Genomic DNA, 24967 nt, shown 5'->3' with positions numbered 1-24967 from the left:
ATGTTGGGAAACCCCTAAAAATTCCACAATAGTTTTTTTTTTCGTAAAAAAAAATTGGAAACATAGTCTGACAATCAAAAGATTTTTCGTGTCATTTAGTCAACATTGCAGCATGTTTTCAGTCGCTAAACGTCTTACCATTCGCAGCATTGTTTTGTTTTGAATTACACCGAAGGTAAGTTACAGACATACATATTATTTTGTGCTTAGCTATAACGTTCAATACTTAACAAAATCGTCTGAATAAGGAAACATACAAGAAAACAAATTTCCATTAAGAAAACACTTAAAAAGTGTGTTGTGAAAGGATTTAACAATTTTTAACTGACAGTTTCGTCATCGCTAATAATTTCAAGCCGTGTCAACAACCTGTAACCTTAAATCTTTATCTTCACGACTTTATCTTGTATGATGGTCATCAGTAATCATGTGGTTTTGTGGGCGATAGTATACAATAGAACTGATTAGTTTCTTTTGATGATCAACATAATATTCAATTCAGTTTTTAAATTGAAATAGGGCACGTAGGCCACAATTCCAATGGCATTTTATCAAACATGGTTACATAAATTTGTACAGTAAAAATGGCTTAAACTCTTTAATAATAAACTTATAATGCACAGTGTGTGTGTTTAAAAATCTTAGCTCTTTGTATATGGCATTTGGTAGGAGTAACTTTATGATAGTGTAAAATTATACGGTAAACTAAAATATTCATAGCAAAAAGTAATCACCATGTTTTAAACTATCTAAGAAAACTTTCATTTCAATGTTTATAATACATATTCTCTTATCAAGTTTCCGTAATTGGGCTAATATCACAACGGTAGAGAGTGCGTTTGATTATCAAGTTTCCGTAATTGGGTTAATATCACAGCGGTAGAGAGTTGTTTGATATTGTCAAGGGGCGAGGAGTTTTATCGGAGCCGTTTCCAATAGTTTAAAATTTCCGGTCTTTCGTGATTCTTCTAATTGCTTTTTGCGTTTGTTGGTGGCAAGAAACGCGTTTCCGAGTCAGGCAACGAATTCTAGCGGCGGGCGCAGAGATTACGTGTGTGATTCGTTTAAAGAAATATTGGTATTTTGAAAAGCGACCGTTATATTTGTCAGTACCTATATGTACTACGCTCAGCATTATCTTAAAGTATATATTCTAGGTTTTAAATTTCGTGTCAGTTTCGTATTATAAGTTGATGTGTAACACGAACATCGTGAAAACACATTAATTTGCTTATTACCGAGGTTTGATGTATACACATCACTGGTCAGTACTGAAAGATCGCTCACTTTTTTTTTTGATTATGTACATCATGATGCTTAATGTTTATGTGCTTGTAATTTTATTTTATTTGCGAGGACACACGTGGGCCCGGGAACTCAACCTGGAACTTAAATTTCGATGATGGTTTTACGAATTTATTAAAAAAAATATTTTGATATTTTTTTTCCTGATATATTATCCTCGGGTCAGTTTTATAAATGCTTAAGATCAAATTTCCGGTATAATCACAACATTATAGATGACAATTAAATATTTCAAAAAAATTTTAATACCAAATAATGAATTGAAATATATATTGAACAGCACAGTTACAAAATTATATATATATAAAAAAATAATTTTCCTTTTCCTTGTATTTCCACATTTTTAACAGAATACTAGACAAAAATAAATAAACATTAAAAGGTGAATCTTTCGCTGCCTCGGAGCCGGCCCTTCTTTACAGCCTATGCAGTGTAATAAGCTCAAGCCTATATAAGTACTAGTTATAGATCGCCACTATCTGTTTTAAAATATTCTTCGACAGCTCAGTATCACAATGCTCACAGTAATAAACACTGTTACACATTTAACGGCCGACCTCCGTAGCATAGTCGGATGCACACCGGCTTACGGTGCGAGGGGCTGTGGGTTCGAGTCCCGGGTAAGGCTTGGGTGTTAATCTACGTACGGATATTTGATTAATGATAAGATAAAAGGCTTTCGATTAAGAAAAGACATCTATTGATGGTTGTGCGCGGAAGCCGAGAATCATTCAAACAATAAAAAAAAAAAATTGTTTGTCTGTAAAGTCGGTTTACGGACGATAGTTTAACGTGACAACATCATAAAACATTGATGAAATGATTGCATACTTTCATGAATAAAATTGAATAATTTTTATTGAATTATCACTATTTTGTATGGATACAAAGAAGGAGTGAAATGAAATCTACAATTTAATTGATAAATTTACTTTTATTTGCTCTCATTAATTCAAATATGTTTATTACTTTAACGAAGAGATTATTTTGACTATAACTTTTATACATGTTTGCTGTTTAACTTCTTCCAATCTGTGTTATTCTGTTAAGGAGAAGGACGATGATAGGAAAAGTAGGAAACGAATGGGAGTGTTTCAAGTTTAATGTGCCTCGAAAAAGTCAAATCGATGGTTGTTCCAATCGAGTGTAAGAGAGATAGATGCGGCGCAAGCGTACAATGAGCGTAACGGGACAATGGTCATCCTTTTTCGTGTGTGCAGCCGGCGTTCATCGATTTATTAGACGTTGTCACGTCAAAAATATTTACACATTTAAGAAGCCCGCTTAGTCAGGGTTGTGTGTGCTAGTGAGGCGAGATGATAAGTACGACTCTCGCTGGTGCCTCTAGCGCGGTGTCGCCTCTAAGTGCACGGCTCTCAGCGTGCGCTCGCTGAACTGTGAGAGAAAAGACGATGAAGGTGTGTGATGCGAGCTCCTTGAATCCTTTCAAGAATCTACACCAGATGTTTCATGCCAAAAAATTATTCTGAAACACGCATTTTTAGCCAAGGTCACTCATTTAAAATACAGTTTAAAAACGAAATACGAAAACCCATCCGCCGTTCTCGTATTCTTAAATGATTTTAGCAAACAGAGCAGTGTTTTTTTTTTCTTCTGAAGCTCTGCACACCGTGTAGGCTAGAGGAAGGGGGGGGGGGGGGGGGGCAGCTCGGCCCTGCTACGTATACCCAGGAGCACGACGCCTTGGCGTTCAAGGTCAGCCCGGACGAACCACGTCCACACTTACTTTCATTAGCGCACAGTTGCGCATGCGCTGAGCACACGCGGGGCAGGTTCGTGGGTTGGTAATCGTAAAGACTGATATTTAACCTTCCGGTGGAACATGCGCTGTCCAACTCCTGGATAAGAGACATATCTGCTGAGATAGGCCCGAACAACAAACCACTCGAATGTTACAGATAGCCGCCCACGGGGGAGACAACCAGTAGGCGCTCACTCGCCCAGGACAGACGTCGCGATGAAGGGTCTGCTGACCGTGTGGCTGATCGCCGCGGCGCTTGCTGACGGTTAGGCCCGAGCCAGCCGGCAGATGGCAGCCCTGCCAGCCACGCAGCTCAGGGCGTCTCCCGCGGTGGACGCACGCCTAGGGATGCAACATCACTCTTAAAAACATCGATATCACGAACATCGATGTTCAAACGAAAAAGCACCGATGTCAAAAAAACATCGTTCTGACAACCGATACATCGATGTTTTAACCGATGTTTTTAAATATCGGGAAAAACACGCCAAAATGAAAAACTTTTTTTTTTTTTTTTAAATTTTCGATACTTATAAAACTTACATTTTTAAGTATAAATAAATGTTGTAAATGCTAAACCATGTTGGTTGGTATCCTTATCATTTTTTTTCCGCAGTATTTTAAGAAGTCTAAAATCATTTTAAAAATAACTATTTTTTTACACAATATATTTTTAATTGAAAAAAAAAATAGGGAAAAAATAAAAGTGTATGTGCTGTTTTAAAATGTAACATTAATATTCTCGATAGAGCTAGCGAGACCGTATCGGTACCAATCAATATCTTGTATGTACAACAAGTTACCATAAAGTCTCGCTGCTTTTTCCCTATATTTTTCAAAATTTAAAAGAAAATTCTTATGTAAACAAATTTTTTTAACGGTATTTATTTTTTCCAAATGATTTTCCACCTCTTAACAAAATAATTCAGTATTTACAACATTTTTGATACCTACTTAAAAATGTAGGTTTTTATAGTAAGTATAGACAGTTAAAAAAATGTATCTTAAAAACTAAATGTATCGTAATGTTTTTTTAATATATTCAATAAATATTCATGAAATGATAGCCAAAATATTGTAAAAAAACTAGGGTAATTTTAATGATGAACAATATCGATGTTTTTGGACTTTTTCATTGATGCATCGGCGATGTATCGCTCTCCAAAACATCGATGCTAACATAAATGTTTCATGAACGATACATCAATGTTTTGAAAACATCGATGTATCGTTTGCATCCCTAAGATCGCCTCCACTCCACTCAGGAAGTGTCACGAGTAGTACCAGTGGTCTGTGTAGGCCTACCTATCCTTCTGCCACTGAAGTTATTTCGACACAACCAGGATAGTACAAGAATTATCAGTTAAAAAGGAAGGGGGAAGGGGGACTTGTTTGCTTTAAAATTCTTTCCTTTTGTTAGTGGGGGATGATAAATTTTGATACATTTCTAGGATTCCGGTGAGGGGGGGGGGGGGGAGATAGATATTACCCCCCCACCCCCACCCCCGGTATGTTCCTGGATACAAATATTCTTTCCTCCTTTGCGATGTAAATTCGTGCATGAGACACTATCGTCAGAGATATAGGCCTAATATTTTAGCACATCCGTCATTATCAACACCAGGCGTTTCAGTGCAGCAGGCTTCCCTGTACCTGGTCAGCTGTGTAATGGCTCTCATGGCCACTAACTTGCTCAAGCCAGACGTCTCCCATAACAGTCTTGTGGGACGAGTCAGTGGCGAGAAAACAAAAAAGTCTGTCTGCTGCCCCGAAAAATTAAGGATATATTCGGGTCACCAGCAGTGAAACACGAAGAGGCAATACAATATTGTGTAGGTATTGGGAAAATACATGGGTTCAGTGACCTCGTTCTGACAGACTCCACAATCCTCTTCTTACATATAGCCAAAAGTCACCTTCTTATTGGCTAATGACTGTAATACCTGATAACTGGAACTCTTATGACTCAATAGGTAGGTACTTCATTTGTTGGTGTTGACTGTCTCAGTCCTTTTGTTAAACTGCGGCTAGACATTCCAATCTTTCGTGAAAATGTTTTGGGTAAAGATAATCTACAAAACTGTGCAACTGCTTTCCACTATTTTAGTTAAAATATTTATTTTACAATAACGTAATCATTCTCAGATGTTTCTCGGATGCTGAGCAAGAATCAGCTGCGTTTTCATTGGCCGATAACAATACAAACTCCTTTCACCTGGAAAAAAAATCAGTACACACAAACAAGGAGTATTTAAGCAAGCAGAAACTTACATATGTTTGAATAACACCCTGGAAACATATACATAATGACAGGCAAAATATGCATTCTTTCCCCTGATGCCATGCTAGAATCCTCGAAAGTGTGGCTAAATGAAGTCAATGTCATGTGTTCATTGGCTTTGGCTACTGACACACTTTCTTTAAATTATTATTTTTTTTAAATTTCTATTGATTCCACATGAGCGTTGCCTACGCGATAAAAAAACAAATCCTGTTAAAACTTTACCTAATACAAATTTTAAGTCATATCTTTAAACACAATAAAATTAGCTTAAAATTCAGTATACTTACACATCAACAAAATTAACAGAAAAAAAACTGATTTAACAGAACAAACAAAATTAGTATATATAAAACTGTTAATGTATTGCAGACCAACACATTTAATTTACGAGAAAGTAATTATATGTATGTATGTATGTATGTATGTATGTATAATGCAGGGGCGCAACAACTAAATTTCCAAAGAGGGGGCAATATACCTTTTTATAAAGAATCATCGATCCCCCCTATTGAAGCGGAGACCCGGGAAAATTTGTATTTCAAGGTGGAAAATGATGCTATTTAAGCAGTTTTATTATCTAAAAATTGATTACACAGCACTTTCTTTGCCCCCGTTTGCCCCCACTTCAAGCTTTCAGAGGGGGGCAAAATACCCATCCCCCCCCCCCCCTGTTGTTGTGCCGCTGTATATATGTGTGTGTGTATATATACAAACACACACACACCAAGAAAGAAAAAAAAAAATGACGAGATCACCATGAACATGTGATATAAACTCGTCAGTTGTAAAGTAGTTGTGGTGCGAGTGCGAGACTGTCGTGTGGCAGCGGTCGGCGGGGCGCTGCCCACGGTGTACCAGCACTTCGCGGCGGGCGGGGTCTCGTCGGGGCTGGAGGCCGGAGCCTCGGGCTTCCGGCTGAACGGCCGCGCCCTGACCGTGCTGAGCGGCGCCGTGCACTACTTCCGTGTGCACCCCGAGCTGTGGAGGGACCGCCTGCGCAAGCTGCGCGCCATGGGCTTCATCGCCGTGGAGACGTGAGTCCCCCGCCCCCACTCCGCCCTCGGGGAGCGGAACCAAAGTCGTATTACGAGTTTTTTTTTTCATTTATACTTCTCTTTTCCTTGGTTACTTATGTCGTCATCATTCAGCATCCAAAATATTAAAAATACTCCATACCCTCAGGTTCAGGCGTCCCCTTCACCCCCACCCCCCCACCCCACACACACAGACTATCTATCATATGGTTGCCCTTGGTGCAGTATATAACCCCGGTATCATTTTCTATAAGTAATTTTTCTTTTTGAGTTAATATAGACTTCTTGCAAACACAGTTCTTGCCGCTTCTGTGTATGAGGCATGTTGGGCTAGATGCATGAAAGGAAATGCTATTATTGTAGTATAGATAATGATTACAATTTTCCTTCCTAATAAATCTCTCTGTAACCTAGTGTATCTTAGTTGCTGTAATTTTCTTAATCTGTCTTCACCAGTTTGCTTTAATTGAAATCCTAAAACGAAGCGGTCCAGACCCACAGACCACCCCCTGGCTACGCCATTGGGCCCGACCCAGCTATAGTGAAGAAGAGGGTCCGGGTGGAATGGAACACCTCCCAGTTAAATGGGAATTCCAAAATGTTGAAAAATAATAACCCATTCATGGACCTGCCTAGTCAGGATTGTACCTAAGTTAGTGAGGCAGGATGGTAGTTTGAGCGGTAACCATAACACTATTAAGCCTATAAATGAAGATAAAGGTGTAATGCGAGTCCTTTTAAGTGCTTTCAAAAACCTGTACCAGTTGTTTTATTCCTGAAAACACACATTTTAGCCATTTTAACTCTTTTAAAAATACATTATAAAAATGAAATCCTGAAACAGAATCACTCTTAAATTATTTTTGTAGAATTTTTTTTCCTGAAGCTCTGCACACTCCTTAAAAAAGTAATTTTAATGTGCATTTCTGATGTCTTGCACATCTGATAATCAGAGCTAAGAAGTTGATAATTTGTTGTTATTTTTGCAGTGTTTTAGATCTCTGGTGTTACAGGGGGGGTGGCAGGGTGGGCTGCGATCTCCCATTGGACCACCACTGTCTCAGAAACCATGCCACAGGTGTTCAGCGTGGTCTTATTGTATGTCCACCTCTAAGTCAACTCCAGAATCACTGTTCGCACTTCAGCACGGACTCAGGGAGGTTGCATTTTCACACCCCACTGCAATGTGTAATTTTGAATGATTGAAACGACAAGAGCGTGACTCATTTCGGGCCTGGTGGGACTTCAGCTCTGCAGATAAATGTGTCCTCGTCGGTTTCATTCGAGTTTGCACAGTTCCCCACGTAGCGCGCAGGCTATTGGCAGGCTTGTTTTCGACTCGAATCAGGCTTTGCTGTGCAAGCAAGCACGACACATCAAGCGCTTGATTGACGGTTGTGTTCGACAATTAAGGCTGACACTTTGCTTTCTGCAAACTTGCAAAAAAATCTAGCAATGGCGTGTTCTCTAAATCTAAATGCTGTGAGAAGCTTGTTGTGGCGTGTCTTGGCAAGGGATGCATGGAGATTGGTTCTCTCGAATGCAACTGCCGAGAGCTTGCTGTGAGCTGGACGGCGCGGCGTTTCTCGCGCAGGTACGTGCCGTGGAACTTGCACGAGCCGCGCAAGGACCAGTACGACTTCGGGGACGGCGGGGACGACATGTCGGAGTTCCTCAACATCACCAGGTTCCTGCAGACGGCCCAGGAGGAGGACCTGCTGGCGGTGATCCGTCCCGGGCCCTACATCTGCGCTGAGTGGGAGTTCGGGGGACTGCCCAGGTGGGTCGGGTTCACACACGTGTTCTGTTATACATATTGGGCAGCAGACCCATCTGAAAAGTAAAAGAACTTATGAGGAACGTTTTTAAATTTTGTAATCAAAAAAGCAACCAAATTTCTTTGAAATGTGTAAACAGCAACTGTATTGTGCTCTACGCAGTCAGAAATTACAAAGTAGTTCAAATGTACAATTCTTTTTTCTCCTTTATAATACGTATTGTACAAAAACTACAATGGTAAAACCAAGTGTACAGATTGGGAAAACTACAGGAAGACCTGAACAAGTAGGTTTTTAAGTCTGGGGCATATTTCATAAACACAGTAATAATATTAGTTCCTAAATAGTTAGTGAAATAAAAAGTAGATAGTAGTGCAAAAAATTCTGTTTCATAAACAAATTTCGTACTCTACTAAAAGAGATCACTACTTTGGCCTGTTGCATAAACACACTAATAATATTGGCTCCTATATAGCAGTGAAATAAAAGCAGCTAGTAGACTAGGGGGTGGAAAAAAAATCATTACAATTTTCAAAAGTTTAATTTATCTCTGCATTCATTTAAAGCTTGAGTTTTAAATTTCAGCATAGAAAATATAGAATATTCAAATGTAATTTTAATTTTTTTTTTTTAAATGTTTGTCCAGGGGGGTCGCAACGAAGTAAAATTATCAATATTTTACTCAAAAGGTATTTTGTTATTCTGATTATTTTTATTTAATACATGACTACACTCAAAATTACTTGAAAAATAATAAATTTTAGCGGTGTAGAACTTCATTACTTTGAAAATCATGTCGTTAACATTATTTGGAGCTGTCACTCTTTATGATTTTGTAATGAATGAGCACTAAATTAGAGCTTATGATTGAAACTAGACATAAATAGTAGTTACTTTAAACCGTTTTGAGTGTGATAACATACCTACTTCCTTTCCAGTGTTGACATATTGGCTTCAACCATATATCGGAGAAGCTAACAACCTATAAACATGTAATTTCCGAACATATGTGTAAGTAAAAAAAACAGCTTTATTGGTTGTGAGTGAGGAGCCAAGCTGTTCGCTCAAGCATTGCATATTAAGTGAATTACGAGGACTATCAAATAGTTTTGATAAAGGAAGAGTAATAAATGTCGTCCTGTAAAATGTAAGTTATAATTAAATTGTTTCTGTATTTTTATTTGCATAGTTGGCTTCTGAGAGCCAAGAACTTCGAAGTGAGGACAGCGAATGCAGAGTACCTCGAACGAGTTGAGAAATACTTCGACAAACTGTTTCCCATTCTTGCAAAGCAACAGTTTGTGAATGGGGGACCAATCATAGCAATACAGGTTGGTACAGTAACATTTAATTTGGAGTTTCTTTTTTAAATTCATATATACTGTTTAAGTTACATTTTAATACGTAGTTGTTTTACCTTCGACAGTTACGTTGTTAGCATGTGAGTGTGGGATCTTGATAAGTAAGAATGTCCATTCATGCTTATCGGAATATTTTTTAACCAAAAGTTAAAAAAAAAAAAAATCAGTTACCTTGGAATTAAAAAAAATGTTAATGCTTTTGTATTGGCTGCGTATCTTATATGTTAGCCGTTGTTCAGGTATATTTAAATAAATTATGGAATAACAGCAACATTACTAACATCTCTTATATTTGCAACAAGGCACCAGCTCCAACTTGCTCGGGCATCTAGGCCCGTGAAGATGCTGTTCATGCACGTGGCGGAATGATACGAACGGCCACAAATAAAAAAAAGAAGACTGCGAACATTTACTTTCGAGAGTTAACTACTTGTAGGTTGTTAGGTTGCCGATGAATATCGCACAGTTCTCTGATATGGAAAGCAAGTAGGAGCGAGTGTGTATGGCGTGCAGGAGCGGTGTGTGGCGATGGTGCTGGCCTCTGGTGCGCAGATCGAGAACGAGTACGGCGCGATGGCGAAGTCGACGGGCGACGCTGGCAAGCGCTACCTGCAGTACATCGCCCAGCTGCAGGACCGCCACGGGCTCAACGCCTCGCTGCAGTACACCGCGGACAGTCCGTCCCGCTCCGCCCTCGGCAGGGTGGGCAACTGTGAGTGTCCCGCCCCGCCTGCCCCCTGGAAGTGCGAATCTTACAGTGGAAACTGAAACCATGTTTCGCGTGATATGTGATGCTATCAGTTAGCAAAAGGAAAAAAAAAAAACTTGGGATATAGGTTATAATACACAGTTTTAGGTTAATAATTTTAATTCATCTACTTGACTAATCGCTTAGTAAAAGTACTTTTATATTTTTTTCCTTGCCTACGTTAAATATAAAGTATGCGGGAGGGTCCAGGTTAGGTGAGGACCTAAGCGTGTCTCAGGCTTTAGCCCATACACTTTACTCATGCTGGGTTCAAATCACGCGGGAAAAGGTAACGTGCATCATGTGTTACTGGGGTTTATTGGCCAGTCATGGCAGCGAATGTAGCCACGGCTGACGCCCCATTGGTCGCCCTAGCTTAGAGCTGGATAAAGTGACACAGGTATAAACCCTGGGCTGGGTTATGCAGGGATGGAAGCAAGCTGGTTTCTACTGGACAAGGGGAAGAAGGCCCAGTTAAGAAGAGTTGGGGGGGACAGAAAAATCCCAACCATGCGGGGGTTAGGAACCGGGGCCTTTCAGTCCGCACCTACGTTTGTTGCGCAATCCTGAGTTGCGGTACCGCCCTTGGGGGGCGGGCGACGAGACTCGTCAACCCGCCCAGCTGCCAATCAGCTGCCTGGAGTAAAGGATGGGTGCTGTTGCACATATTCCCGTCCCTAGTGCCATTGCCACGGCTAGGCCAGTAGGACAGCCTCGGCCCAGGCAAGTCTTGCCGCGATGCATCCGCCCCTTCCCCCTCACGACACATATTATGCTATAAAGATATCATGAAATAATTTAAAAAAAAAAATTACAATGATACATATATTTTAAATGGCTTAATTTTACAAGGTAAAAATTTATAATTTGTTAGGACCATCACTCATTAATTATTTGCTATTAGAAAATCATGAAAATTAACAAACAAGTAAATAAAGCCCAATTCCTAAGGCCTTATTATTTTTCAGGCAAAGGGGCATGGGTTTTGGGAGTAGAGAAAAAGGGAAGAATTGGGTGCAACTTCTTCTTGTTTTTGTTGAGGTTATTTATAATCTGTCAAGCTACAAAGTTGCACAAACAATCCCCAAAACAGAAATTTTAAATTCTTAGTCACTTAAGTGGCAGTAAATACATATTTAAGGAAATTGAATTTTTGTTTTTATAAAAATTGCTTTTAATTGTTTCCAACAGCTCAAATTAATTTATTTTTCATTATAAGGCAAGTTTGTAGAAACTTACGCCGGGATTAGTGCGATTTGAACACCACTGTCACGATACAGTGGCGTGCACTGCAAGAAGCTGCAGAGCGTGTTGAGTAGCGCCCCTGTCGCGGCTGTGCAGACCTGATGACGGCCAACTTCAAGGACAACCCCTCGGGCGAGCTGGACACCCTGAAGAAACTGCAGCCGGACAAGCCCCTGTGGGTGATGGAGTACTGGACCGGCTGGTACGACCGCTGGATGGGCGCGCACGCCGGCATGGACACCGGGGGTGAGTGCCGCCGGCGGACACGCCGTCCTGGCTTGCTATTCTCCGTTCACTCTTAGCTGAGTTTTGAAATACACAAACACCATCGTATCACTGCGCCCAGGGCCGGCGCGTCCACACAGGCGAACTAGGCGACCAAGTAGCTGGGGGCGGCGCAGCACCACACATAACAGCTCATATGATATGTTTTAACGATTATTGAAACTAGATGAAAATGGAATTTTTGTAACAGTTTGGAATGTTTATATTGATATAAGCAATTATTTAAAGTCCACGGTGACCTGTTCATGATTTGTAATAAGTAAAATAGTAAAAAAAAAAAAATACAAGCCTGCTTACATTTGATTGTTGACAAAATCTTAGGCTTACGTGATGTATTTTGAGGCAAGGAAATTTATTTTGGGGTTTCAGGTGCGGGGGGGGGGGGGGGATGGGGGGGGGGGGCATTAAGGTTTTTCGCCTAGGGCGCCAATTTACCTTGCACCAGCCCTGACTGCGCCGCGTCAGCAAGTGATAGCACCAGTTGCAACACACACACTTCAGTACAGTCGGTGCTAATAAAATGACGGAGAAGTAATATAACAGGTAAATGGTGCCGTTACCGTTCAGGACACAAAAGCAAAATATGTTTATTTTTTGAATAATCGATAAAATAGCACCGTAACGTAGGACAACAATATGATAGTCTTACGACTTGGTATGTACTCACCTAATCACTATCTGGCATTGGTGCTATCCCTTCCAGACCCTACCACCACTATCTTCGTCACTACTGTCGTCACTGTCACCGAGAGGAACTATAACACTGTCAACGACAATATCACTGATACCATCCAATTCCCACATTCTTTCCTCTTCTTTCATTACATGCCGAATACAGTCGTTCCACTTCTCTGAAGTAATCTGAGACAAAGCTGTGGCTACCAAATCACGTACCTCGCTTAGCTTGAATGTTCTGTTATTACGTGCCACAAAAACCTTTAATCTGACTCCACACGAGTTGGATTTGATTCAAGTTGTAATGATATGGCGGTAGCCTAAGTACAGTGTGCCCCGCTTTCTCGGTGATGTTGTCAATCACATATGCAGTAAAAGATGAACGTACTGTATGAGTTAAATTCAGCAACTCCACTTTCACAGACATTGCACTGAAGGATATATTTTTTGACTGTAACCACTCAATAATATTTTGTTTTCTCCACGAATGATTTGGCACACGATCACACTCACACTGTGATAGGATGCATTGTCCATAACAACAACACTGTTCTGTTCTAATTTTGGCAATGTTTTTTTCAAACCAATCCCGGAAAACGTCACCATTCATCTCTTCATGATAATGGCCGGATTTCTTTGACTGAAAAATTAACTCACCGTTTTCCACAAAACAACTGTCGCTACCAATATGAAGCAATATAAGGCGTTGCCCCTTCCTTACCTGTTGGATTTTTTAGTCCTGTAGACAGTCCTGAGAGAAAAGCTTCTCTCTTCTTCTAACTGTAGAATCTTTCCCAGACTTGTTTGCAGCATGCAATTCATTCACCCAAGTTTAATCTAAATAGTATATTTTGCGTCCTTGTCGGTAACCACAGATTTTGCTTAAATAATTTCTTCGCCATAGTGAAATGTCGTCCCTATCAATTATGACATTTGTTTTGCTTCTCTTTACGTACTGAAAACCGATAAGTTTTAACAGTTTATAAAATGTTGTTCGTCTGAAATTAGGAAGTTCAGGGTCGTCGTTAACACACCGTAGCACTTTGTTCAGCGTAGGTGGTTCATTTGCGAAGAAAAAACGATGCACTTTACGCCTAATAGCCGTCTTCACAAAGTCATCACAAGTTTTGATAACAGGATACTCACGTTTCCTTTTCTTCCCGGGAGTTGTTAATGCCCCAGTGTCCTGTAATTATTTCCTTGCACGAAGCACACTGCTCTTCGAAACACCCGTAAATTCCGCAGTTAAACTCGCGATATCGTTCACACAATAAACTGGATATTGGTCTGAAAATGTTTTAAAAAAATTCAACACAATAGTTTTCTGTGCACTTTTCAAAGGCTTTCCCGTTCTGTGCTTTACAAAACTTGGTCCGGCGTCAGCCATAACTAGAGACCGGAAACATTCGCGATTTCATTTCGCGATAGGCTAGAATCCAAATGTGTTTAACTTTTTGCTGCTTCAGTGATTGCTGATTGGATTACAGATTGTCTGAAGGACTCTCAGTCAATGAATAATCCTCAACAAAATAAGTATCGAATCAAAAGCATCCTGTATGTCACTGAATTTGCGAATTTTTCCAGTCCCTAGCCATAAAAACCGTGCGCGAATCTGAAATACAACTGCTGCGCCGGGCATCAACTGTACATTGTACACATGTACACATAATTGTAAGTAAATACTTGCTGACACATTAAACTGTATTGGATATTAACGGTGAAACGCTATAATGCTATATAACAACAATGGTTATAAAAAAGGCAGTGTAAAAATACTTACAAATGGTGCGTAACCAAGGGACTATGTGCGCGGCGGCCGGCAGCCAATGACAATGTTTGTTCGCAAGCCCCAGGTAAGAGTGAACGGAGAACAGCGTAAGGTGTGCTGCCCCCAGGGTACGCCTCGAGGGTGGAGGAGATCCTGCGGTACCCGGCCTCCATCAACCTCTACATGTTCCACGGCGGGACCAGCTTCGGCTTCCTGAACGGAGCCAATGTGGCCACTGGCTTCCCTTCCGTCACGTTCGACGTCAGCAGCTACGGTGAGTTGTGCAGCCTGCCATCAGTGGCCTTCAAGTCAAAAAACATTTAAAATATGCATAAAAAAATGCTTTTCAAGTTCAAGAACTATCCGAGCAATGGCGGATACAGGATATCTCCAGTTTTTTCTAGCTCTGGGAGGGCTACAGAAGCCTGGGGACAGTTTGGGCTGAACTGAAGCCTTCCCCACACGATTATCACCGATCGGTGCTGCTGCTGCTGTTGGATGTATCGTTTTTATCGTAGAACGTGGCAGAAACTATGCATGCTGCAGTTGCAATTGCACTTTGGGTTAGACAAAGTGGGTAAAAAAAAAATCAAAGAGTATAAACAAATATGTCTGCCATGACACTCGTCAGATGGACTGGCGGGACGTGTGTTCCCACACACGGCAGTTCGGACTGAGGGCTCTCGAAGCCATCACTGTGTCGGTCCATGTCCCGACCGATGCTGATCGCTGCCGGTGGCTGTTGACGGCAGATTACGCGGCGCCGCTGTCGGAGGCGGGCGACTACACGGAGAAGTACAACGTGACGAGCGCGCTGGCCGCCAAGTACAACCCGGTGCAGCTGAGCACGCCCGCCCGCCCGGCGGAGAGCACGAAGCGCGCTTACCCCGCCACGCCCGTGTCCGGCATGCTGGACCTGGGGCAGCTGCTGGCGCAAGTGGTGAGGCGCGTCGGGCTCTCGGTCGCGACCCCCTAGCCCCCTGCGACTTGCACCGCATACAGTTTTCCTACTTTCACAAGGATACTCAGTTGATAACGACATCCAGAGGCGCAACAACAAGGGGGGGGGGGGGGGGCCGCAAGGGTATTTTTCCCCCCCCCTTCCTCTGAAACCATGAAGTGGGGATCAAACGGGGGCAAAGAAAGTGCTGTGTAATCAATTTTTAGATAATAAAACTGCTTAAATAGCACCATTTTCCACCTTGAAATACAAATTTTCCCGGGGAGGACCCCCGCTTCAATAGGGGGGGATAGATGATTCTTTATAAAAAAAAGTATATTGCCCCACCTTTGGAAATTTAGTTGTTGCACCCCTGACGACATAACTTGTAAAACTCTCCAATGCAGAGCTTTGCACCATTTGCAATTTTGCTAAGCTCTGCCTTTACTTGCAGTTTTACAACTATATATTGTTGGCAACCGAGTTTTCAACCGTTTCCCGTGTAAAAAGTACAAAAAGCTTTCACAGTGTACATTTGGTTCTATCAACCCTGAACATGCCTTTGGTACACTCTCATACTGCGACACGGCTCAACCTCAAACAGGTATCTAAAGGTATGAGGTATTAAAAGGTGTAAAGTATTAAGTTATAAAATTTGCTTATAAAACATAAGCTGCCTATTCACCAAGGTCTGTAATGCTCCAGATAAACGAGCATGAAAGATGTTGACTTGACCTTTTATCTGGAACAAAAAAGATGTCGTAAGATGCCATTGTTTGAAGTACTCCGGTTCTGTTGTACAGTTCAGCGATAGCAAACAATGACTATAAGCATTGAACACTGTTAAGACAGCAACGTTGCAACTCGGCCTTAAACTAAAGTTGTAGTAGACCAGCAATGTGCAGTCCAACGAGACTTTACCCTCAGCTTCCCACGAGGTCTGGCGATGAGAGGTTCATTTGTTCAGAACCAAAACCAAGATCATCAGAGATGATGCCAAGGCCTCGACACATACTACTTCCATCTCATACATACATACATACATACATCACCAAATAGAGTAGTATTTCTCATTGCTGATTATCACTCTGTGCATATACCATGGCAGACAAGTACGTTCATGCCTTGGCTCAAATTTTTTACAAGTACCTAATACTATGTTAAGAAATGAGCCTCCTCTACATTTTTTTTCCTTAAGTCCTGGAAGGATATTTACCGGAAGTGACCTTACCCCATCCCGGCCTGGATCCGAACCTGGTACCCTTATTGGCTCACATGCCAGGCCTAGCCACTCAGCCGACAGGTCAGACACATATGGTTTGTTAGCTTAACACATCTTTAAAACTGTAACTGTTCTAAAGTTCATCATATTTTGCTGCAGTTACTTTTGTCACAATTGTTCCCATACCAAAAAATAACAATAACGAGAAATAGTGGATGATATTCCCAGATAATTAGTTAACATAGATTCTGTATACCACAATGGCCTATGATTTTCAGCACGTACCTAGTTTGCCTCATAGTAATTTGCAAAATGCTCCGTCTTACACGTCGAGTAGCTTAGGTCGATTTATTTTCATTTTCATTTTCATAGACCAAGGAATTTTCCCACCAGTTGAACGCTGAGCATTACTTCCGAGCTGAAGCGTGTCGCACAGGGAGAGAGCGAGGTGACGGGAGCGTGTGCCCGGCAGCCGAGCGGGGACCGCGTGAGGTCGCCCCGCGTGCTGGCCATGGAGACATTGGACATCAACAACGGCAGTGGCCAGAGCTACGGCTACGCGGTGTACCGGAAGACGGGTGCGACGGTGCCCGAGGGCGCCACGCTGAAGATCGAGGGCCGGGTGCACGACGTGGGGATGCTGCTGTTCGACGGCGAGCGCCAGACCGAGGCCTTCACCGGCGTCCAGCAGACCAAGGGCTTCGGCTACTACGACGCCAGGTGCGTGCCGGCCGCACAGGCCAGACGTCACACACGAGGGGCGTCACCCTGGCGAGACCACCCCCCTCCCCGACACCCATGAGGTCCCTTGGCGTGGCATTTCTGCTGTGCCTGCCCCCTCCCCTCTTTGGAGAAGCGTCCGTCGACTAGGGCATCGGCGCAGCTGTGTTCATAAAGTTAGGGGGGGGGGGGGGGGGGACAAATAATGATTTTGATGTCATGTAAACCCATTCCCCTCCTGCTAAGACGGGGGGTTCCGGGGGTCCTCCACCGGAAAATTTTTGGTTTTAAAACTGCAAAATAGCATTTTTTAAGCAGTTTTTGAATCTAACCATTGGATACATCGATGTTAAAATTATTATTGTTTCCTTAAGATGAAATTTGATGAATGAAGAAATTACAAATAAAGTTGGGCTTAATAATATTATAAAATAAAAAATATCACGGTCTAGAAAGTTGGCGGGGGGGGGGGGGGGGGGACAGTCCCCTCCACCCAAAAAGTTCAGGGGGACACGTCCCCCCTGTCCCCCCCGGTTACTGCGCCCCTGGTCCAGGGTTCCAGTCCCGGGAGCGCAACTGGACAGGCGGAATATGGACACCAGATGAGACGGACCCGGGATTGACTTCTGGGTGGGGCACCGGTAGTCTGGGCCTAGCGTAATACCTGTTTATTACTTCATAAGTCATATTATCCAGTGCATATTTTACCCTTTGGGGTAGTGGGCGGGGTGGGGGCATGTATTTTTCAAAAGGCTAACCAAAGATAAAAAAAAAAATTGTTTTTATGTTAATGCACTGTGTTAATATTATTTACAAGGAAACCACTCAGTTATCCGATAAAAGTGCTCATAGATACCAAAGGGAAGCATATATCACATACCAGTAATAATACATATAAAAGTGATGCATAACGCAGAGGCCATATCACCACATTATAAATTTGACACTACATGTACACAACAAAAAAAGGGCGTGTGTTTTGTGTGTGTACAGTTATTTTGGCACTCTATATTTACTGCGCTCTGGTGAACACTTCAGAAATTGGTATTTTCGGATATGGAACATGGCAGTTGTAGACAGGGTCAGGGCCCGGACCCCCGCGACTGACGGGCGCCTCGTCGGTGTTGCAGCGACGCTGAGTTCGAGGCGAGGCAGGCCCTGAGGAACGGCACCCTGGACCTGCTGGTGGAGAACTGGGGGCGGGTGAACTACGGCTACTCGACGGCCACCTTCCGCCAGTGGAAGGGGCTGTGGGAGGGCGACGTGCTGCTGGATGGAGCTGCCCTCAGGGACTGGGAGATCATCGCCCTGCAGTTCAACAAGCGCTGGGTGCAAGGGTGAGTCGCGCCGAGGAGGGCCCGTCTCCCATCATTCATTTCACAATTAAATTTTTTTTGAAGTTATACGTCTTTAAGCGCGTTATGAAAAAAAAAAGATGAGTGAATTTTACGATGTGCACGCACCATGCCACAAAATTTTCACAGGATAAAAAAAAAAGGCTCACATTATACCTGTGTGCTTTTAAATCTTATACTTCAGTAATTGATATTTAATAGTGGTCCAAATCGTAGTATATTTTAAAGTTTATTTATATAAGTAAGGTTATGATCCTGTATGTATAATTTATTTGCATTATAAATTATTTAATAAATAATTAAAATTAATACATTATAATAAAATTGCAGAATATTTATGGAATCTCATCTATACTATTATTTAAACTGTATTTGCCTGTTTGGCTGCTTGTTTGTTTGTTCGAGCATCATGCAAAAAACTACTGAACCAATTTTTATGGAACAATTATTTTGCTTAAAAACTTGTACATATTTATCTCTCCAGAACACGAGATTAACTTGAAAGAAATTAAAAATTAGGTTGTGTTGAAACAAACATGGCTCCAAAGATATTTGAAAGGTTCTATAAAGAATTACGAACGAAGCAATATCTTTTTAACACACTTTTATTATTAGCTTCACTTGTAACTGTAACTATGTAATCAAATCTTTAAAGTTGATTTTAACCTACTTCTAATTGTCGTATCGATTTGAAACTTTGCAAGTATAATGTAATCTGGATGACAATGCAATACTTTTGTGACAATAACCTGAAGAGAGAGGGTGGGAGGGTCATAGGGGCAGAAACCCACTACTTTCGGGCTATGGGCAAAACCCATGCTTTCTGTGTATCTATGAGGGCAGTGCATGGGTAATTGCTGGTCACGGAGTGCGGGTCAATTACCCCCCAAATTTCCATGACATTGAAAATTGATTTTGTAGTGTATTGCAAGGAATTTATAAAAAAAAAATTAATTCAATCTGAACTTAATTGTAAAAAATAAAATTATTAGCCATACTTGGAGTGGTATGTTATTTAAGTACAGGACTGTAGACATGATAGATATCCATAGGAAAACAATGAGGAAAAATAATAAAAATATGTAACAAAAATCACTATAAACTTTTTCTTGAGGTGATTTGGCCTACGTACAATTAAAGAAAATTATAAACATTCTTTGAGGCTAATACTAAACAATAACATTCTGATTTTAATATCATTGGTTATTCATATCATGCAGTAATCTAATGTTGACTAACAACAGAACTCGTATTCAATTTTTCAGTTTCAGTTCAGTTTTTCAAATGTTTTAAGAAGGAATGTGTAAAAATATGCTTTTGGCTGAAAAATTTGCTGAGGTACATAAGGAATATGCACTTTTAGATTGCAAAATTTTTAAGATTTTGACAGCTATGTAAAATAAAATACATATTTCTGAAAGAAATTATAAAAGAAAAATATCATTAAAAAAAGCCAGTTCCATTAACTTTAAAATTGAAAAGTTTTAGTTCTGTAATCAATTTAATTTTCTGCTATTATCGTTATTGAACAAAAACATTAAAAAATGCAACTTTGGCAGCTAATTACGCAGAAAGTATGTCATGTATTTTTTTTGTGTTAGTTAAGCCATTTTAAAAAAATTGGTTGTCTGTAAAGTCGGTTTACGGACGATATTTAACGCGACGTCATAACAAAACACTGATGAAATGATTGCATACTTTGATGAATAAAATTGAATCATTTTTATTGAATTATCACTATTTTGTATGGATACAAAGAAGGAGTGAAATGAAATCTACAATTTAATTGATAAATTTACTTTTATTTGCACTCATTAATTCAAATATGTGTTATTACTTTTAACTAAGAGATTATTTTAACTATAACTTTTTATACACGTTCGCTATTTAACTTCCTTCCAATCTGTGTTATATTCTGTTTAAGGATGGGACGATGATAGGAAAAGTAGGGAAACGAATGGGAGTGTTTCAAGTTTAACGTGCCTCAAAAAAGTCAAATCGATGGTTGTTCCAATTGAGTGGAAGAGAGATAGATGCGGCGCAAGCGTACAATGAGTGTAATGGGACATTGCGTAACGGGACAATGCGCATAACGGGACACTTTTTTGTGCGTGCAGCCGGCGTTCATCGATTTATTAGATGTCACATCCAAAGTTTAGTAGTTTTGACAGTATTTGTTGTAACGGGACAAACCCACACAGTAGTCGGTGGTGAGCTCCGTGCGCGGTGAGACCACACTGCCCCGTGCGTGTTGCAGCCTGACGGGCTGGCGCGAGGTCGCCCGGACCTCCGGCCCCACGCTGTACCGCGCCAGTCTCGACGTCGCGCTGCCCGCTGACACCTTCCTGGACATGTCGGCCTGGGGCAAGGGCGTGGCGTTCGTGAACGGCTTCAACGTGGGCCGGTTCTTCAGCGGCGGGCCGCAGCGCACGCTGTACGTGCCCGCGCCGCTGCTCCGCGCGGGGGCCAACCAGGTGACGACCCTCGCCATCACACGCTTGACCAGCTTCGGTGGTGCCTTTGAATATATATACTGTATAGTAGTCGCCAGCCCAGGTTAAAATTTCTAATACGGTTTTGAGGTAGTTGGTTAATTCACCGCCGCAATTGCCACCATCTCTAGGGCATCGACTCGTGGTGGTCCCTAGCGGACAAGTGTCGAACTCTTCAAAAACCCCTTCCCCCTCCTGTTGAACGACCTCGAGCTGCAGTGAATGATGGGTGGGGGGTGCGGGGGGGGGGGGGAATGACAGCGAGCAACAGTGCTGCGCTCTAACGTGTAAATAACAACTAAGACGATACAGGGCGTTACGGCAGCGCACTGCAGCGGTGAAGTTCCCAAGCTGCTCATCATACGCTCCTGAAAGACGTAGAGTAAATCCTATCCACTCGCGACTTCTATACAGTATATTTATTCAAAGGTGGTACTAATGTGATCGCTGTATTTCAATGTGGGACCGGAACTGGGTTTCAGTGTCATTAACAACAGCCGCTTTGAGAAAAAATAACTCAGTTTTTTAATGCTAAAAATGACATACAAACACAATGTCACACAATTGATATACAGAAGAAGAAAAAAAGTAATTTAGTTATAAAATCCTGAAAATCTTAGGTTGTACAAAGTGTTGAGACTGTGTGTAGTTGCATTGAAGCACTTGTGAATCCCAATGACAGAAATGGGATTGGTGCGGTTGGTAGGAGGAGGGGGGGGGGGAGGGGGCGGGATAGCCCCTGAGCTTTCATTGGGCGTAGATCTTCCGCTCTTACATGACGATATGGAACTGATCTCGGTGATCCGCGACAACTAAGTTTTAGTTTAGGTGCATTCTTTTTATTGAAGAAGAATAAAGATTAGTTTTGCTGATTCAGTTTTCATAACCAAAGTTTATTTTTCCTACAGTATACTACTTTCAATACCCATATTAAAAACATATATTAGTATTAAAAAAATTCTTTAGTTAATTACCAATTAATATATATATATATATAATGTTCCAATAAAACCCAAGGGTCATGCTTTATGTTTCTCCTCTACTCCTGAAAGAACGAGAATGGAAAACCTCAGTAAACTTAGTTCTAGTTGCAAAATCTGAAAAGCCTGCAAAGAGGGAATTCCTGGGCTGCCATTGACTCTTAGATGTATGCATCATCAGGAGCTTGTGTGTGAGAGAGACAGAGGTAAAACAATTACAACTTTTCTTGCAAAACCATACAAACACACACAGCCTCATTACTTGATCACACATTCAGAAATGTCCCTCCCTTTACCAGAACTTATCATTGATTGAAAAGCAAGCATCATTACAGTTTAAGCCAGGTTTCAATTTTTTTACTTTTTGACAATGAATATGCTTGGCAAATAAACAACACATTTATACAATTTTTTTTTTTACATTTCTCTAAGCCAATTAATTCTCTTTTATAACATTTTGGATGTGGCAACCTTGGATGGAAACATTAAGTAGCTCTAGAAATAAGCAGTACAATTTCAAAAATAGATATGTAAAAACTACAATCACATAAAAAATGTGTCTGGAAATATGATCCTCTTCTATTAAGGCCTGCACAAAGTGCAATGAAGAGGGGAAAAAGACCCTTAGTATGAAAAAAAATATATCTCATACAATTTGTCAGTCTCTAATGCTTATACAACCTAATTGAAATTATGATTACTACAACATAATTGTAGAAATTTAATTTGGAATTCAACTATCCCTCCAATAAATAAATTTTCATAATGGATGAGATGCAACTTTAACAGTTACGTGTTTAGAAAATTTTGCAATTCACTCTGAGATATTGCACATTGTAACTGCTGTACAGTAAAAATATTCATAAATAGCTGCTTGAGAGAGACTGCTGCCTGTGTTAGGAATTTAAGAGAAAACTTGCTTTCTTTCAGATCATGGTTTTCGAAATGTACACGCCAGCGAAGGAGATAGTTTTCTCCTCAACACCAAAACTCAGCTGATGAGGTCAGTGAATAAAGATGATGTAACTTCAGAGTAGTCTTCATACGACGTTATAAATTATGAAGCATTTAAAAATTAAAGTGGCATGTTATAAAATATTTATACATCTTTTTATGATCTACATGAATGATGAATTGATCAAAAAGTTTTCTTATGCATGAAAAAAAGAAGGGTAACTTGGTTGGGGACAGCACCGGGCGAGCAGGGGAGGGGGCAGAGCCTGGGGAAGTGTCGCTGGGGCACCGGGCCGGCAGCCAATAGCGGGGCTCACTGCAGTCGAGCGTGGTTCTCTTTCCCCTGTTACAATAACTACCAAAATTACATGACCTCTGTGTAGATTCACCACCAAGCTTTGCATATTATAATATTTTGAGCCGCCTCATAACTCAGCACGTCAAACCCGAGATGCGCGTCACAACTGCCAAGTAAGAGAACCATGCTTGACCCGATGCTTCCTCGCGAAAGTGGTTCTCCTATTACCGAGTCTTCCATCCCTGACTAATGTTTACAAATACTTACATGTTGTCTTCCATGGGCTAACTGTTGCAACCAACACTAAACGAACACGGGAATGGCACTCGGTAAGTATGAACATGGGTATGTACTTTTGTAATTTACCTCAAACATCGCAATGCTACATGTGTACGGTTTTTTCAAAGACATGAAAGTGAAAGTTTGAGGATTTAATCTTATTATTACTTATTATTATATCACTTTCCATTTGGATTTAGCTTTACAAATGCCACATGAGAATGGTTAACGGCGTGCGTGAACGCGAGCATGTGCTTTCATGTTACTTCTCTGACTGAATTTTGCTTCACAATAGCTACAAGAAAATGGTTTCTCACCCGTGTGAGTGCGGAAGTGTATCTTCAGGCTGGTTTTGTAACTAAACTTAGAGCTGCACAAGCTACATGAGAAAGGTTTCTCACCTGAGTGAATATTTGAGTGAACCTTCAATTGCCGTTTAGTTTTGAACTTACCACTGCACTCACTGCATGAGAAAGGTTTCTCATCTGAGTGAATGCACAAGTGACTTTTCAAGGCATTTTTCTGACTAAACTTAGCTTTGCACATGCTACATGAGAATGGTTTCTCACCTGTGTGAATGCGGGAGTGCAGTTTGAGGTGATCTTTCCTCATAAACTTAGCCTCGCACACAGAACATGTGAACGGTCTCTCGCCCATGTGAATTCGGGTATGAAATATTAGATGACATTTCTGTCTGAACTTAGCGTCACATATGTTACACGAGAATGGTTTATTTCCGGTGTGAATGTGGCAGTGTGTCCTCAAAGAACATTTAGATTTAAACTTTGCACAGCACACATTACATGAAAATGGTTTCTCATTAGTGTGAACAGAGAAATGTTTTATTAGGCTGCATTTAATTTTAAACTTTGCTTTGCACACACTACATGAGTACAGCTTCTCATTGGCATGAGTACACATATGTGCATTTAGACCACCTGTCTGTCTAAATTTTGCTTGGCAGATGCTACATGAGTACGGCTTCTCATTGGTATGAGTACGCATATGTATATTTAGACCACCTTTCTGTCTAAATTTCGCTTTGCACACACTACATGAGTATGGCTTCTCATTGGTATGAGTACGCAAATGTATATTTAGACCACATTTCTGTTTAAATTTTTCTTGGCACACGCTACATGAGAACGGTTTCTCAACACTGTGAATCTGGTAGTGCGTTTTAAGGCCATCTTTCCTCTTAAACTTTGCTTCACACAAGGTACATGAGTATGGTATAATATTGGTATGAATGCGTATATGACTTTTCAAATTTCTTTTTGAGTTAAACTGAGCCTCACATGCGTTACATGAGAAAGGCTTTCCATAAATATGAACATGCATATGTTGTTTCAATTCATTTTTCACAGTAAAGAAAGATGGACAGATGGAACACGAGAAACGTTTCTTGCCACAATATGAGTGAATGTGTCTTTTCAAGCTCTCCTTAAAAGTGAATATATTTAAGCATTCAGAGCATGTAAA

The 24967-nt window shown here is 41.0% G+C and overlaps 2 protein-coding genes across 3 annotated transcripts; one reads left to right on the top strand and one right to left on the bottom strand.

Moving 5' to 3' along the window:
* On the top strand, nucleotides 1-23052 carry LOC134539924 (beta-galactosidase-1-like protein 3). 2 transcript variants are annotated; one of them, XM_063382275.1, is made up of 13 exons: nucleotides 1-175; nucleotides 3225-3332; nucleotides 6178-6385; nucleotides 7980-8165; nucleotides 9353-9494; nucleotides 10077-10236; nucleotides 11614-11763; nucleotides 14373-14519; nucleotides 14998-15185; nucleotides 16880-17127; nucleotides 18258-18464; nucleotides 20740-20956; nucleotides 22885-23052. In XM_063382275.1, the coding sequence occupies exons 2-13, from the start codon at nucleotides 3284-3286 to the stop codon at nucleotides 22951-22953; spliced, it is 1971 nt and encodes a 656-aa protein (XP_063238345.1). In that variant the 5' UTR covers nucleotides 1-175; nucleotides 3225-3283; the 3' UTR covers nucleotides 22954-23052. The 2 variants fall into 2 exon arrangements, with proteins under 2 accessions (XP_063238345.1, XP_063238346.1); XM_063382276.1 differs by having other exon boundaries at nucleotides 167-293.
* LOC134539926 (gastrula zinc finger protein XlCGF8.2DB-like) lies at nucleotides 23037-24967 on the bottom strand. The gene has a single exon (XM_063382283.1). It carries the CDS (start codon nucleotides 24824-24826, stop codon nucleotides 23711-23713), a length of 1116 nt encoding a protein of 371 aa, XP_063238353.1. The 5' UTR covers nucleotides 24827-24967; the 3' UTR covers nucleotides 23037-23710.

Source organism: Bacillus rossius, chromosome 16 (assembly GCF_032445375.1).
Source record: "Bacillus rossius redtenbacheri isolate Brsri chromosome 16, Brsri_v3, whole genome shotgun sequence".
In the NCBI taxonomy this organism is placed as follows: domain Eukaryota; kingdom Metazoa; phylum Arthropoda; class Insecta; order Phasmatodea; family Bacillidae; genus Bacillus; species Bacillus rossius.
The sequence above is the reverse complement of the archived record's forward strand: the minus strand, read 5'-3'. Positions and strand labels throughout refer to the sequence as shown.